The 17,746-nt window shown below is 35.9% G+C and overlaps 2 protein-coding genes across 6 annotated transcripts in view; one reads left to right on the top strand and one right to left on the bottom strand.

Annotated features, from left to right (window-relative positions):
- Window positions 1-7,078, bottom strand: part of LOC125650621 (28S ribosomal protein S29, mitochondrial-like) — a 35,144-nt gene extending 28,066 nt beyond the window's left edge. For both annotated transcript variants that reach the window (XM_056164819.1, XM_048879066.2), the window contains exon 1: window positions 6,921-7,078. In XM_056164819.1, coding sequence (XP_056020794.1) covers window positions 6,921-6,960 — 40 coding nt within the window. In that variant the 5' untranslated portion in view covers window positions 6,961-7,078. The remainder of the gene's footprint in view (window positions 1-6,920) is intronic.
- Window positions 7,079-7,422: 344 nt separating this feature from the next.
- Window positions 7,423-17,746, top strand: part of LOC125649572 (histone-lysine N-methyltransferase ASH1L-like) — a 37,125-nt gene continuing 26,801 nt past the window's right edge. For 2 of the 4 annotated variants that reach the window (XM_056164817.1, XM_048877195.2), the window contains exons 1-5: window positions 7,423-7,556; window positions 7,881-8,199; window positions 8,384-11,639; window positions 12,099-12,822; window positions 13,065-13,190. In XM_056164817.1, the coding sequence (XP_056020792.1) occupies window positions 7,936-8,199; window positions 8,384-11,639; window positions 12,099-12,822; window positions 13,065-13,190 (4,370 nt within the window). In that variant the 5' untranslated portion in view covers window positions 7,423-7,556; window positions 7,881-7,935. The remainder of the gene's footprint in view (window positions 7,557-7,880; window positions 8,200-8,383; window positions 11,640-12,098; window positions 12,823-13,064; window positions 13,191-17,746) is intronic. The other 2 variants (XM_056164814.1, XM_056164815.1) reach the window with 1 other exon arrangement.

The following is a 17,746-nucleotide window of genomic DNA, read 5'->3' as shown; positions in this document are numbered from 1 at the left end:
GATGCCAAAATGTTAGGATGGTGTTGTTGCCAAGATGTTGGAATGGTGCAGAAGTCAGGATGATGGAATGTATTGATGCCAAAATGTTGAGATGGTGTTGATTCCAAGAAGTTAGGATGACGTTAATGTGAAGATGTTGGAATAGCGTTGAAGCCAGGATATTGGAATGGTGTTGACACCAAGATCTTAAAATGGTGTTGATGCCAAGATGTTGGGATGGTGTTCATTCCAAAATGTTGAGATGGTGTTGATGCCAAGCTGTTAGGATGGTGTTGATGTCAAGCTGTTAGGATGGTGTTGATGCCAAGCTGTTAGGATGGTGTTGATGTCAAGCTGTTAGGATGGTGTTGATGTCAAGCTGTTAGGATGGTGTTGATGTCAAGCTGTTAGGATGGTGTTGATGCCAAGCTGTTAGGATTGGTGTTCATACTTACTTATCGTCTCCCTGTCCAGAAGGACAAATGAGGCTGTAAAACAAATATTTCCCCTTGTACCTGTTGTTAGCAACAACCTGTGCCTCCTTCCAAATTTTCCAACCTAGTTCTTCCTGTTCTCTTCCACTGTTTGTCTCCAGGTAATCTTGGGTCTATCTGGTTTTCTCTTTCCTTCTGGGGCCCCATGTCAGAGTTGTTGTCTCGAAGGAGAACATGGCCTATCCATTTCCATATCATAATTGTAGTTGATGTTGGAATAGATCTGGTTTTCTCATATAGTTCTAAGTTAGTGATCTTGTCTGACCAGTATATCTGAAGTATTCTTGGAAGATATTTATGATGAAATGCATCTAGTCTTTCTTTGTCTCTCTCTGGTTCTCCAAAACTCTGAGCAGTGCAAGACAGATATGATGTTGGAATTGAATATTCTCAGTTTAGTTCTTGTGCTGTACTGTGCTGTCTTCCACACATGGTTCACGGATAAAAAGGCATTTCTAGCTAGGCCTAGTCTTCTCTTTATGTCAGCCTCTATTCCAAAAGCTATGTCCATTGCGGCACCAAGATATAAAAAACTTGCTATGTCTTCTACTTCTTAATCACCTATCTTGATGGCTTCCTTCTTTTTGCAATTAATCTTTATACTCTTGTGCACATTCACCTGCAGTCCTGTGGAGTTTGCTACTTCGGTTAATCTGCATGTTATATCTGAATGCCACATCATCATCATAATCAAGGTCTTCTAAAGTGAACATAAATTTCCAGTGTATTCCTCTTTTCCTGTTGTAAGTATTTCTCATTCATATCCAGTCTAAAGCAATAATGAATAGGAAGCCTGACATAAAACATCCCTGTTTCACTCCTGTCTGTACTTTGAACCAGTCTGTTGTTTTTCCATTTTCTTTAACGCAGCTGGCCCTTCCTGATACTGTTTACATACACTTCTGGAATCCAGTTCTGCCTTAGTATGTCCCATAGCTTGTCCCTGATTATGAGGAAACTCGAAATCACAAACCCGGTTGGTGGGAACCATTATAAACAACCATGTTGGCCCTTCAAACATGAAAGTAGGTGTTGGGCTTGAGGCCAACAACCTCCTTCCTTTAAAAAAATCAAGGATTATGGAAACCGATGGCTCCATGCCAAGATGTTAAGAATTGTGTTAAAGCCAAGATGTTAAAATGGTGTTGAAGCCAAGATTTAAAATGTCAAAATGCATATAAATATATAAAGACATAATTTATGTGCAACTGTTCAAGAAATTCAAGATCAAACAAGAAGCACTGAAAAAACCATGAACAGTATACTGCAATAAAATGAGTCAATTTGGGTAATGGAATTCAAAAACATATTCAGTTTGATATGTCTGGTCTGGACTTTTCCGAACTGCACATCTTAAACCTAAGTTCATCTGCTATATAATCAAAATGGCAGCAAAAAAAATTAATAAAAAAAACCACACCAACAAACAAACACACAAACAATAAAAGAACAGTATGCTAGCTGCAAGGAGCAAAACTACTGTTTTGTTATGGTTTGAATCAGATGTACTAAAAAAAAAAAAAAATGTATGCAGTAATCATACCTTGCACATTTCAGTGAACCATTGATATATTTTATTGTATAGACATACAAAGGGATTGGTTCTATCAAGTTAGAAAACCTCTCCCAAGTGAAGCATTGTACAAAACCAGGTAACATTATATATAGCAATGGCTGAACAAATAAAGGGAACCAAAACTTATGTACTTTTTATTATTTTCCCTTAAAGTTGTATGGTCCGAATTTTGACAAATTATCCCAACCTTTTAAAAAACACTGTAAAATCATTGCAATAATCCGTCAACATCAAATGAAATACTTCAAAATAGTTGATCCTGCAATCCCACCATTTTCATCAGCAAAATACATCTATTCCATTTCAGAAGTTGCCATGATGTCACCCAATTTATGGCTGTATAGGGAAACAATCGGCTGTATATTTCTGAGCCGTAGTAGAATAGAAATAATAAAAGTTCTTATTTTCGTAGATGATGCAGTATAACTTCCTCAGTATGAAAATGTTGTTTGAACTATAAAAGCCTTGGCTGACTCCTTGGCCATTATATTTCAATGCAACATTTCTCAACCTCGGAGGTTATACGGCAACAACTACAAAAACCTGTACTTTATTTCTTAATCATATTATGAGATATATATATATCATTGCAAATCTTGCGAAAATAACATATAAATCTCAGCTTGTTAAAAGCTGTTGGATTGTGCGTAATATTATAACTACTTTGTTTTGTATGCAGCACAAGGTGATACACATCACACAGTAAATAGCTTGGTGCATGATCAAGGATACTTACTTAACTCATTAACAAGTTATTGCAAGGCATGAATTAACATGGTATTATGAACCATGTTAAGTGTCACCCAAGTGCACATTAATTGCTAAAACCGACCAAAGCTGAAAGTAAATTTCCAGACATGAATTATAATGGACTGATCTGAGATTCAGTGAAGGCATCAAGTCCAAATATTCAGCCGAGCCAAATCCCAGTCCAGATTAGGGGTGTTGGTATCCCTGTGAAGTGTAGATAGGAAGGGGTGTTGGTATCCCCGTGAAGTGTAGATAGGAAGGGGTGTTGGTATCCCCGTGAAGTGTAGATAGGAAGGGGTGTTGGTACCCCCTTGAAACTAGTTGTCCATGAGAGGTATTGTTGTCCTCTGCATAGATACGTCATCTTAGCAAGGCTCTGTAGATAAGGGCTGTGTTCAAAATCATAGTGACAACGTAGTGCATAATAGTGCTATGAAATTGAACGAACATCTAGACTAGCCCTGTATAGGGATAACAAGATTTAATTTATAGTGTGTTCAATAAACCTAGCAGCTACAATCTTGAACGTAGCCCTGGTGAGCCTTACTGGCTTCCGTCTCAGTGAGATCTTGTGACTGGAAAGAAGGCAAGCTCACAGTTGACATCCCAGGGTTGTCACTAGAAATTATTGAAGACGAGTCCCATGAAAATTTGATGAGTCCCATGAATATTTCATGTCTTTTTTTATGTAAGACAATTAAAATGGAAGCAGTACAAAACATAACAGTGATCACTTCGTACACATGAAATTAAAAGTAATCAATCATGACTTGGCATCGGATGACTAATTGTCCATGCCAACAGAATTACTTCCCCGAATCTCCTATCATCACAACAACCCTACTCAATATTAAAAAGCATTTTAATCAAATTATTATTGTGATAAAATTGATGCATACTAGTTTTGTTTGCCGACGATCTGTTATACCTACCAAACTACTTTAATCAAATTACTGTTTACAAACTACGCTGCTTTCGATTCCAATAAAAATGGCTACCGGATGACAAACATTTATATTTAAATATAGATCCTGACTTTAAAAAAATAAAATAAAATAAACAAATAAGAAATAAAAATAAATAACTGCCAGTGGCAAAATGATTTTCACTTTGCATCTATCTAATTATCTTTTTGACATTATCGTCAATAGACCAGTTTCGGTGACCTTAGTGATAAACCGCGATTTCCTCATTAATCACTCGAATTAAATAAATAAACAATACACCTACCTATAAAGTAATTAAGTTCCTTTACTTTCATCCCAAAATTCTAAATCCATTGATACGTTAATTGAATAGATTTTTGTAACAAAAAACATGTCACTTTGTGCTCCTAAAATGTTGACGTCACCTATTTCGGTGACCATTGTTAATATAGGTTTGCCAAAAATTTGTAACTGTAAAAACGTACACAGGAAGAATGTGCAACTAAACGTCAATTAATAAAATAACATAGTGTAGAATTCTTGACTTTTGGTATACTTTATATAAATTTGAAGGTTTGCTTGAAAAAGTAAATAGTAAATGGGCTTATTTTTGGGGTGCTGGTGTCCATATTTTGCATACTCTCCTTCTTGTAGTTCATTTTCGGAAAAAAATTGAAGACATGCTCTATACATGTATGTTTGCAAACACCACAGCGAAATTGATGATGTAATCAACACCCGGAAATGACAATGCGCACACGTAAACAAAAGGTCATCAATTCTTGTCAGTCACTGAAATAGGGCAGCCGACGATATATTCTAATTCACACCTAAATGACAGACGCTAAACAAACAAGTCGGATTGGGACACTGTGAACTTGGTGGTATTATCTCTGTTCACTAGAGCGCAACATTTTACCTAGATTTTTTCCAACTACAAGTTTTAATTAATACACAATATCAGGGCTTCCAAGTAAAATTATGATTTTAACTCGGAGTCTGAGACGCGTCCGCAGTAATCTCGGTTGAAATTCGGCTTGGCTAAATATCTGGACTGACGCCTTCACCAAATTTCGAAGCAGTCCTTCATAATTCATGTCTGGAAATTTACTTTCAGCTTCGGCCAGTTCTAACAATTAATGTGCACTTATTGAACACTGCTGTTCGCTTCAAATAAGTGATTTGACTATCAAACTAACTCGCTATCACTATTAATTTTGTATTGCTTACCGTCTAGGTATAAAAATCTCAAAATGAAAATTGGCACTAAAATTTTCTGTTCAAATGAAGACTCCCATGGCGCAATATTTTATCTCCTGGAATTGAAGAGTTCCTATAGTCTGCTTTATCTTGTCACTGATACATTGTATCTCTACATACCTACTTGCATTTCGCTAATTTAAAAAACAAACTATGGGAACTCTTCAATTTTGGGAGATAAAATATTGCGCCATAGAAGTCTTCATTTGAATGGAAATATAAGTGATGGTTTATTTTATGGAATTTACATACTTAGACGGTAAGTAATACAGCATTAATAGTGATACAGATTTGGTTTGATAGTCGACTAACTGATTTGAAGTGAACAGCAGTGTCACCTAATTGCACATTAATTGCTAGAACCGGTCAAAGCTGAAAGTGAATTTCCAGATATGAATTATGAAGGACTGCTCCGAGATTCGGTGAAGGTGTCAGTCCAAATATTCAGCCCAGCCGAATCTCAACAGAGATTAGCGTCCGCGGGACTCGTCATATCAGACAAACTTGCATCCCAAATGAATTTTCTGCATCTAGGATGCAGATTCTTGCGTTAGTGACAACCCTTGACATCCATAGTGAAGGTCAGACAGACTATTGTTTTGAGAAATACAGTGTTTCCCAAGGTATTCTGGTACTTACTGGACATTTGGTCCAGTAATGGTTGAGATATTACTGGACCAAATCACATTTTACCAGACCAAATTTTTTATTGACAAATTAATCCCCTATTGGCCCCACCCTACCCTTGGAGCCATGATTTGGACAAACTTGGATTTACACTATATCAGGAAGCTTAAAATTTCATGTAAATTTGAACTTTCTGGCCCTGTGGTACTTGAGAAAAAGATTTTTAAAGATGTTCCCTATATATTCCCACGTAAAACTTTGATCCCCGATTGTCGCCCTACCCTACCCCTAGGACCATGATTTTAACAAACTTGAATCTGCACTATGTCAGGAAGCTTTCATGTAAATTTGAACTTTCTGGCCCAGAATGGCATCGGCGACGTACTTTATTAGCCCAAGCACTTCACCTCGATTTTTCAGTGGAGTAAACTTTTCCAACCCGTGTTATGAAATACACATTTTTTTTAAAACTCGAGCAATTCGCGTAACTCAAATTCAAATAGTTCAATCAAACGTGCCCTTGTTGTTCAAGTACTTCTTGATCAGAGTATAGTTTAAACGCTTTATTTACCTGTTAATTATTACTTAATTCAAACGCTTCAAAGACGTCTGTAGTTTCACGGATATTGCTCAATTGTATTATCACCCTCTCGGGGGAATTGAAGATGATTGCAAGATGGATAAATATTTGAGTTAAACGTAAACACGTTTTCTGTTTGCAATGACTAAAGAACAGAATAAATTTTGGGACATGCTGCTAAAAACTGAAAATTTATCTAATCATGTATTTCATTAGAAAAAAAATTATAGGACACTTGGTCCGGCCAACAACTGATATTGATCGGACCAAAACAAAATTTACCGGACATCTGCCAATGTCCGACGGACCTTCGAAATCACTGGAAATAGGTAATGCTAATAACTAGCTGTTGTGTTGTGCTATTTCAAATGGACTTAACAATTTACATTAATACTCAGTTTTGGCAATGACATCAATCGATGACCAATGCATTGTCATAAATGAGAGATGTTTTTCTCAGCAAGTTTGTCGAACGAGTGACAAGTTCGGAATAGAAAGTCTTAAAGATAAAATCAACCATGGACATAAGTACTAAACAATGATTCAAAATTTCAAACCTTGCAGCTATTTGAGTGAAATATAATCGAAGACAAATCAATGTCTAAAACCTATAGGTTTGCCTAGTAATGCAGCTTGTATCCACATGCTCAGAAAGTAACAAAATATAGCGAGGAAATTCGAAATAATAAAAAAGGTTTTGTTATAATGAATCAACAATTAAAGATTACCTATACTTTTTCTAAATGGGAATCTTAGTAGTGTAATCATAGCTCCGTCTTCTTGTAAATATCTTTTGCGAAGCTAGGCATGAACCAATTTTAAAACTGAATTTGTTCAACCACCGAGTTTACACATCTTTCACATGGGGGCAGCCATATTGAAATAGAACCTAACCAAATATATAACACACACATACACACACAAAAAATTCTTTGAAAAAATGCGCTGAAGTTTATTAATACGTGTTTAATTGATGTTCCATGATTTTGAAAATTAACAAATAAATAAATTATCTCCACAGTACCAAAACACCCTGGGACTTGAAAGGGATAAATACCAATTTCGACAATGACCCTGACCCAGCTGTAAAATAAGAAACCTTCGTTTATTCTCTTTATTGCAGAATATATATTTAATAAAACTTTGTAAGCAATATTATATACATTGCATACTATGATATGAGTGGTAACTTAATAATAATTTCTGCGTAAGGTAATGAAAAAGATCTCGTTTACAAAATCCCGTTGGGTTAACCACAGACGCCATATTTGATCAGTGATAGGTATGGCGTAGATTTTGAGGATGTTTTGATAATCCTATGAGTAATCAATCTTGCTAATTAGATTAATTATTCAACATAACAGGTAAATACTGTTTTCTAGGGTTATTTTACTTGACTTTAATTAAGTAGTAGTTATTTAGATTCAGATGCATTTAAACAGGTGCACTTTTGGCGGGTAAGACTATTTTTTGATTCGTTGTTTATCATAGTTTACGACACTCTTGTGTTTCTATGTTACATATATATTATATGTGATTTATATTAGAAGATGATAAAATGACAGAAAGTCATTTTATTATTACATTTATCCTTTTTAAAAGTTAAATCAGTGCTTTTATTTAAAAGTATGAACGGTGTACAGCAGTAGAATTTCTTCAATGTAAATCATTGCACTGTATTGTTTCAGAATTTTGCGGAAAAGATTAGTTTGTGGGATCCATGATATGGGTCGTGATTGAGAAATGAACCGTGAGGAGCCAGGAGTGACTTCCAATGTATATAAAAGTGAATCACCACCATCAAGTACAGCTGAATCTTCATCTGACAGTGAGAACGCAAGCTCTTCTGAAAAAGAATTCTCTGTTCAAGGGACTAATTTTAATCAAGGGCAATTGAAACTTACCATCTCGGCTAAACAAAAAAGTTCATCCACTTCCTCTTCTCCAAGTTATGAAGGCCTGGGATCCCGACTGATCGATGTGGACAGTGTTTTTGTTGACACTGGGGTAAACATACTTTTGATGAATCGCTGCATGGTAAAATTTCTTATTCATTGTAATGAATTGCACATAAAAGGTTCCTGTGCATGTGACACAAATGAACACAGTTCAAAACAAACAGTTGATAAAAATATTCAAATATTAGCTAATGTGAATGATAACAGAATTTATAGTATTTTTTCCATTGTAGCAATCATGTAGAACTAACCCAGAGCAGTATGTGAGAAAGTCATCATCAGTGATGGACCTGAATACTGCTGATTCCAACAGAGACCAAACAGAATCTATGTTTGATGCTCTTGGATCCAGTAGCAGTGCTGAAGAATCTTCAGATAAGTCATCTGTAGGATTTCAGAATACATTCCAACAATTTTTGCAGTCTTCAAACTCGGATGACTCTACCCAAATGTCTGAGGAAAGCAGAATAGCACAGACAAAGCATGGGAATAAAGAATTATTACCAAGTAATTGTTACGTCTTGCTGGATAAAAAGAGCTCTCCAATGAAACGACACTACAAAAAGATGGCTTCAAAAGCAATTACGCTAGGTAATGTAGGAAACTTTGACAAAATTCGTGAGAAAACTAAATCTTTGGCATCCAGAAAAAGAAATGTAGTACTCTATGAAGAAAAAGCAAGTGAAGTTTCTGGGAGTGAACATGAACAACTAAATGAATTGTCCATTTCTGCATCCTCGATCTCCAATTTGCATGACAACATATTTGAGAAAATGAGCAATGCTTTAAGCAACATATCATCTGAAGGGGAAGGTAAATTACAAAAGAAACGAAGGTCACCTAAGGCAAACAAATCTAAGCAAAGACTACAGCATAGTGATTTAGAAAAAGAAAGTGAAAGTCCATGTGAAATCAATGCATCTAAACTGGCTGCTGATATGGCCAGAAATGAGTTCATTTTCAGAAATACAAGAAGCGGAGATGAATCCGATGCCATGTCAGATCGCACCCGTCCAGGAAGTGTTCATGATCAGCAAGAGAGCTTTGCTCGGTTGGACAATATGCAGTCTAATGTTTCACCAGACAGTGGAATATCGTTAGCAGATTCACCAGTTGGAAACGAATCTCCAATATCTGGGACGTTGTCAGATATTAGTTCAAAGACCAACGTAGGTGGATATACAAGTGACCATAGTTGTGTTCAAACTAGTGAAAAACTGGATTCTGTTGAAAGAAGTCATTGTGAATTAACATCCAGATATGAAAAGCAGGATGGTGTTAATAGTGAATCAGTGGTTGATCTGCAAAAGTCTAACAACAAACACGATAAAGAATTTGAAATGGGACCTCTGCACTGTGATAGTTTAGTTGTGAATACAAATTTGGGTGATAATATTCTGGGTTGTTGCAGCAGTAGTGATACTTCCTCTTCGCATTCACCTTCACCAAAGAAGAAAAGTATTGGCCGTGTACCAAAAAGAGCCGAATTTTTGCGGCTACACAAGAGTAGTACCTTGTTGACTACGGGTAAGATGCCAGTTCAGGTTGATGACACAAATTCAAAGGATGATAAACTTTTCTCAGTGCCGTTAATTCCTGGTCCTTCATTGCAAGAGAGACTAGCACAGTGTCCAGATAGGGTTCCCGATGAAAGGAAACCACATAAAGCAAAGAAACGAAAGTACGTACGGCAGAAGCAAAGTAATGAAAAAGTTCTTCAGAAGGCATTTGATGTGTATGAGTTTCATGAAGGAGATAAACCAATCAAGAAGCGCTGTGTAGGCCGTCCACCAGGTCGGGGAAGAGGAAAGATCTCGGCAAGTGGTAGGGGACCCGGTCAACCACCAGGGAAACCCAACTTCAAGAAGAGGGGACCTGGTAGGCCACCCAAAGTAGTTTCTTCACAAGTTGTGAAAAGGGGGCCTGGGCGACCCAAAGGATCTTTAAACAAGAAAACTCTACTTGCAAGAGCAGGTGCAATGTTTTCTAAATGTATTAATGATTCTCAAAATACGTCTTCTGACCCAAGTACTTCCAAAAATGACTCTGGAGAAGTAGAATCTGACTTTGTTCTTCCGGACAACATTTTAGATAATTTATCCCAAATTGATGCTAACTCCGACTTGATCAACTTATCAGACATATCACCTTCTAAGTCATCCGAGTCCTCACTTTCTGAGGCTCAGAATAATTACCTTCAGAACTTATCAGATATATCTCCAGCTAAGTCGACATCAAGTGTGGAGAGTTCTACATTTTCCTTTAAACCTCCACTTGTTCAAATGGGAACAACATCTCCTGTTGTGGAACAAAAAGTTACAGAGAAGAGAAAAGTGGGAAGACCAAGGAAAAGGCCCCACAAACCTGTTGAGTTACCTTCAGAAAGACCTGTGAATGATCATATTCCTACATCAAGTGTAGATAATGAGACAGAGGATAGAGAACTGGAGTCAATAATACAAAGTGTCCAGAATTCCATATCCTCACAGTTTCAGAACCCAAGCATGGCTTTGGATGACATGCCAGAGAGTTCTATTGAGGATGAGCTGAATTCGATAGAACCTACTTTTGACCCTGTACCTTCAATGAATTATCTGCATAGTGCAGGGTCAAAACTGAAACAGGTTCCAAAGATTCGCAAACCAAAATTGCATGTTATGATGCGTAAACATGGCAACTTAAAAAGTAAAAGAGGTCGCAAAAAGAAAAAGTACACAGTCACTCCAATAGAATCGTCAGGGTCAAATTTTAGTGCATTCTCATCCAAATTTAAGTTATCAAGTTCCAAGTCGCTTATTGGTTTTACAAGTAAGCCAAGTATACTGGCTTCCAGTACATTTGATTCTGACCCTGATGAAGAAATGGAACATAGACATTTTCTACAGAAAATGAAGCAGCAACAGAAACTGAAGAAAAGGAAAGAAAAGTTGATCAACTTCAGATCGAAACATAGAAACATTATTGACCCACGTTTTTTAACGGACTTGGAATATGTGATTGACAATTTTCATCTTTTGGCCATTTCTCGGCCAGAAGAAACTTTTATCAGAGTGAAACCAGGGGAAGTGCCATTACCAAGTATCTTCAAGCTTACCAAAATCATTGTGAAACCCAAGAAAAAAGACCTAAGACATCCATTTGAGTCAGAAAAAGTGAAAAGGTTGAAAACTTCTCGGAGTAGGGATTTTGCTTTTCAAATAATGGAGAAAAAAAGCAAGATGAAGTCATTTCATAGGAAAATGTTTAGTCTGAAAGAGAAAAAATTCTTTCCTCCTTGTGATCATTCTGACGACATCCAAGATTTGCAGCAATGTGTCCCAAATGTTCCCCCAAAGAAAAGACACAAGTTTTTGTCAGATATTCCGCCGACAACAAAGACTGTGTCTAATGTGGAGACGGAGCCTGTTCAGCAACCAGAAAAACGAAAACCAGGCCGTCCCAGAAAGAATCCAGTTTTGAAACCCAGATCAGAAAGTAGAGGCACTGAAGGTAGTAAATTCTAACCAAATTACACTGAAACTATGTATGTTTTGTTGGAAAATTTAGAGTAACTTGTGTTTTTTATGACCCAAAGATTGAAAATAGGGCTTATTGCTTTTTTACCTATCAGTCTAGTAGTCTACAAGATAGGTATTGTGCTACAGACTTCATACTTTGAATGAAAAGAGAGGGTAAAAGCTGTATGTTGGAGAAAGTTCAGGTCATATGTCAAGGCCAGGTGTAATTTTGGTCTTTACTTTTGATTCTCTGAAATATGATAAATCAAATACTTTATGCATGTATATCTACAGTCAAATGATAAGTGAAAGTCGAAAGTGTTTGTTTTGTATATCAACGTCAACTTTACGACATTATGTTTGAATTTTGAATGTATTAATTCAAAATATCATTTGACAAGAAGTAGAAACTAGAAACCTTACTCGTTTTACTATTAATTTTTTTTTGCAGCGAGGAACGCTTCATTGCATGTAGAAAGTGCTTCTTCAAACCTTGTTACCAAAGATGGGAAAGAAAGCAGTATAAACTCTCAGGGATCAATTAATTTAAGTGAATCTCCTAGAATTCCATTGGCTACAGACAAATCTTGTGAGATAAACTCAGCTGTGCCCCCTAATTCAAAACTGAGTGGATTTCAGGTAAATTCGATAAGTGTTCAAACTGATTCAGAATTGTCTTGTGTGGATTGTATTCAGTTGCAGAATGGTTCAGAAGTAGTGCATCGTAAACGGGGTCGTAAACCTGGAAGTTCTGTGTCAAAAGACCTGGGTAAGATGCCTGCGGGGCAGCTGTCTAAGTCATTTGCGACAAAAATCAAAGAAAAACTTCTACGAGGTCGGAAAAAGAAACGGAAAGTTGGGCGACCTCGTATTAGACCTTTGGAACAGGATCCCAAAGTATCGAAAATCATTCACAGAAAAAAATCTCATGCTCAACTCTCTCACAACAAACTTCACTCACATCAAATGGAAGGGGACGTAATGTGCAATAATAATGTGACTTCTAGCAGAGACAGTGTAATTAATACAATTGAGTCCGTGATACGAAATGTATGCTCAGAATATGAACCTCTGCCCTCGAAAGAGCGTAAAAAATCTGTTTCCGGTCTCGACAGTGATGACGAGGAATATGTGCCATCCAAACGCATTAAAAAAAGAAATTACTTGAAGACTAAGTGAGTGGCTGTAATTCTTTTCATAGCATTTAGCAAATGTTCATTTGGCAAATCCAGACTATTGTTGTTGTTTTTTTTATCCTTTTTTTTCCCCATTTAATATTCAATTATTTGATATACTTTTTGAAGAAGTCTTATACATGTATGTATATATAAAATTTTGAATTAATCTCTTGAAATATTACTCTAGTTTTCATTAAAAATGACAATTGAAGATAATCCCTTGGTTCTATTTTGTGCAGACTTCCTAGCACGCCCACTGAGGCATTGGACTCTGACATCAGCAACAAGAGAGATGTGACAGGATTACCAAAGAAGAAGTACCAGGACGCTGGGCTCTTCTCAGACACCTATAAAGAAGACCCAGAGTGAGTATAGCCCATACTATTGTCAAAATATCTCGACAGATATTTTCGATATCTCAACAGATATTCTCAATATCTCTGCAGATTTTCTCAGTGTCAATTATTTTCTGTTTATTGTTGTTAAGGAAATCGAACTTGTCCACACTATATAAATCTGTATTTACCCAAAATGGATAGCTTATTTGGTAAAATTAAGTGGTAAATAAAGAGAGCTTGAAACATGGGGGTTTAATGTATTGTAAGATAATCTTGTAAGCAACCACTTTCCTTGAAAACCTTGGTATTCAAAAAAAAAAAAAATCAGATCCCAAAGAAAAGTTGGCACAGATCCAATTGCTTCAAGACCTCATAGAGTGCAGTTTAAAATAAGATAAATTGTAATGTCTGATAACTCTCCAACAGACTTCTTGGAAAATTTAAAACTTGTCTTATTTACACAAATGATCTGGATACAGTGAAAAGATTTTGTCATGCACTAGAGATGCAGGATCTGCACTTCTGAATTTGTCATGGAGAAAGTTTAACAGTTTCTCACTAGAAAATTGGCATCAATTGATCTGGATTAATGGTTTATTCACACAGAATTAATTGCTGCAGTGAATAGTTTTTTGATTTTGAAAGGGATGATAAAGCTTCAAGGACAGCATGGAAGAGTAGTTATTGATAAAGACTCTATAGAGTGGTCGAAAGAATACACTAGTATATAGGAATGTTATAAATGGACTTGTGGTACTGTACGTCATCCTGTGATACCTTGTAAATAAAATTTAACACCCTCACCCCGTGTGATATGACTTAACAAACACCCATATCTATTTCCAAAAAGACCAAAATGATCATTCAAATGCGGATTTTAACCTCCACAGAATACTTGATAGTCATCTAAGCAGATTTAAATGCCATGTATTATATTTCAAGACTGAATAGCTGGTAGCCAAGAGTAATTGAATTTGAAAGCAGGAATTATGTATATGTGCAATATTTTCCTCATCTTTAAATCATTGAACATTTCTTAGTGGAGGAAATTGGAATAAAAAGCATTAAAGAATATTCTGTCCTGTCCTTTGTGATTAAAGACATCTGTTGTGCAGAATGACATTTTCAGTTGGTTTAAAGAGTTATTTGGGAACACTGGTGCATATAGTATTATATGCATTTACACAGATATCAAATTTTCATGTTTTTGTTGCATGATAAAGTGTTTCAATAAGATATTACTGGTCTAAATTAGATGTCATTGATCCAGAGTTTATTTTTTGTAAGTTGAGCAAGATATTTGTTGAAACTGGTGTACTTTTTTTTTTTTTTTGATAGAGAGTAACTTGAATGGGTGTTGATTGATGTTTTTATGAGGTAATATGTTAGTGTTTGTTATGGTGAATTGATGAAGAGATCTAAAATACCAGTGTACTTTGCCATGTAAGCCTGATGCTATACATACGTCACAATGAATGTGAAATTAGTTCACTATTCACTTATTCAAAGGTCTTCAATAGGATGAAGTTCACAAGATACAAGTCGGGGTATTTAAGTAAAGTTTGAACCCTGATGGAGTGATTTAGATGTGTAGATTGGGTAGGAGATTTAATTTGTTAGGAATTGATTGGAGCCATTATGTGTTACGGTTGGTTTGTGTCCCTTTGTGTGGAGATGGCTTGTACCCTGTGATTTTGGCGCTTCTTTTTACTGGGCCTTTCAGTGGTTTTTACCTTTCCAGGGTATTCAGTGATTCAAGACCTTTTTTCCCAACTTGTATTCTGATTAAAGATAAGGGGGCTTCAGAGAAAAACTCTCTTTGTGTGTTAAACTGTGTTCTTTTTGGTAATCTGAGGGAATTTGATAGCTATCAAACTGCACAACAAAAAGGAGACAGGGGGCTATAAACTTCTCACTTGCTTCATCAGTTGAATGCATGATGAACTCCAGTGCATTCCCACCCAATCAAAACACATTGTTCATGTGAAGTACTTCTTTTGTGATAGGTGGTTTGATATGATTACACAAGCTACCGAGTGTCAAATTAAAGAAGGGGGGATTTAAATGTTGATGTGTTGACTTGTTAGATGGTTTGGGCCATTTAACTTCTACCAGTGGGAATTAACAAGGTTTTGTTAAGACAGGATGCTGCTGCCAGTGAACCATATAATGGGCTCTGCAGATACTGAGACAGGAACACTGGTGTTTCAAGCTTGTTAGGCTTTACATGGCAAGTCCTCCCATCTGCTGGTCGGGCAGTCTGACATTGATACAGAGTGATTACTTTGACCCAGGGTGCTGAAATCTTGTGTATGGCTCATGATGCAGATTCTATGATTTGTCAAAGCATCTTAAACCCTGTGTAGAAACATATGACTTACATGCAAGCATTAATGAATTTTCAGTCTGTTTGCATAAAATTTATGTTCCAATTTATAAAATTGACTTTCCATATATAAAGGTGTCAGACAGAACAAGAAACAAGGGGAAAGATATGTTTAAATCTGTTTTGATATTAAAGATCAGTTTCCTTGTGTAAATTGCTTCCAATAAGGAAGTGCTTTGAAGTGTAAATAGCTTCATGGGGTAACACTTGAGAAAAAAAATGTTTCCTTGTCAGGTGTAAATTTCTCTGTGCAAATGCATTCCTCTATATGTCCTGGTTGCTAGGCAGTAGATGGGACATTTCACAATTGTAAATTTATAAACAATACTTTACTCAAGAAGGTCATTAAGTCTACTTTACAGTTTGCTTGTCATATCCTCTTAATCCACTTCAATTAATTGTAAAATATTTGATATATATATATAATGCACAAATGAAAATTGTGGCAATATTAAAACTATAGAACTGGAGAGATATATAGGTATCTGCTTCTGCAGTGATAATTTATATGCAAGATTAATATGGTCTTGGTAATTGAATTTTCATAATTTATTCATGCAGAAATGAAGGTCACTCTTTCAACATCACCCCAGACAGAAACACTTGTCAGATAGACATGTTCAAAATTTACATATATGTCAAAAATTTGGAAAGCCTTGAAAAGTTTTTGTTTGTTAAAGTTTGAAACCTTGAGCTGATGTCAAGCCATGTGGATGGCATTTATAATATTAAAAAAAAGAAAAGAAAAGAAAGGCTTTGTCCCCATTGGAGTGACTTTTTGATCAGGCCTTAGATATGACCAATGGTCCAGTCCACATCTGCTCGCCTCGTAACACCTGCTAAGTGACGCGCCTCCATGCATGTCCTTTGTTCAACATCTTTCCTGACACACACACAACTGAACTTCTTTGGTATTCTCTACCCCCTTTTAATTTTTTATAGTGGAAAAATTAGTATTCAAAACTTGTGGTAACTAGAACGATTGATCAATTTTGCAAGTTTCCAAGTGCTGACAATGAAAGGCCTATAAACATCTGAAGCGTCCATCTATGACAAAGAAATCCCAGGATTACCTGTATTTCATAGTGTGTAATGTCAAGTTTTTTATCGATTTAAACATAAAATCAGCTTCTTTCTCCACATGGCCATTTTTATGGCACATCATTTTCAATTTAGACATGCAAGCTAATAGGATTGAGAAAAAACCAATATTAGGCAGATGATTTATTTAATTTTTGGATGAGGATTCTTTTCCACATTTGACCTTTTCCCAAGGCTGTCAATCTATGACAACATGCTCATGTTTCCAATTAATGAATGCTTTAAGATCAGAAAATTATGTAATGGAATGGAACATTAAGTAATTTCCTTGTACTGTGAATCAAGCTTCATGAACACTATTTTTATAAAAGAAGATGGATGAATTCATCTATTATCTGGTGTTGTTATATTTCTATTGTACGCTGACCTCCTTATTGCTTGTTTTGCCACGATTAATGAATATTTCCTTAGTACTCTAAAATTTGGATAATTATGTAGTCAAATAGTTTTTGCATTTATCAACATAGCTTTTGTAAACATATTATGTATATTGCTTTTTCTTTGGGTTGACAAATTTTACCTTGCGTTTGGAAAATTTCATAAAAGACTAAATGCAATACATACAAACTGAATGATTTTGTGTTTTCAATAGCTCTTCAAGGTGGGTTTTTTATTTATTGACAGCAATACTGGTCTGCAAATTGAGATAAAATCTGTCTTTATTTGTATTGCATAATCCAAGATACCAGAGATGCTGATCCATTTAGAATCAAGTCTTTTAACACTGTTTGGAGATGAATAATGTTTTGGGGGAGTTGTATAAAAGGTTCATTTAATTCTCTTAACAATATATTGATCTGGTTTTCTATGAGATCACAGCAGGATAGGAGAAACACTGTAATGCAATCGCAACATTATTTACTGGCCGCTTGAATATTGAATCTATTCCCAATCAATATTTGACTAACATAATTGAGAAAAGAGGAAATAGGACCTAGATTTTTGCTAAACTGGATGATGGGCTGGTATTGATTTTCAACACAAGTAAATTTTCATCCTGCACAGCTCAGTAAATATCAATTAATGGGCAGAAAAAGTCTGGTGTCATTAGTGGTGAATATTAATTTACTATGCCTTTGATTAATTGCTGTTAAAA

The sequence above is a fragment of the Ostrea edulis genome, chromosome 5, assembly GCF_947568905.1.
Source record: "Ostrea edulis chromosome 5, xbOstEdul1.1, whole genome shotgun sequence".
Classification (NCBI taxonomy): domain Eukaryota; kingdom Metazoa; phylum Mollusca; class Bivalvia; order Ostreida; family Ostreidae; genus Ostrea; species Ostrea edulis.
The sequence above is the reverse complement of the archived record's forward strand: the minus strand, read 5'-3'. Positions and strand labels throughout refer to the sequence as shown.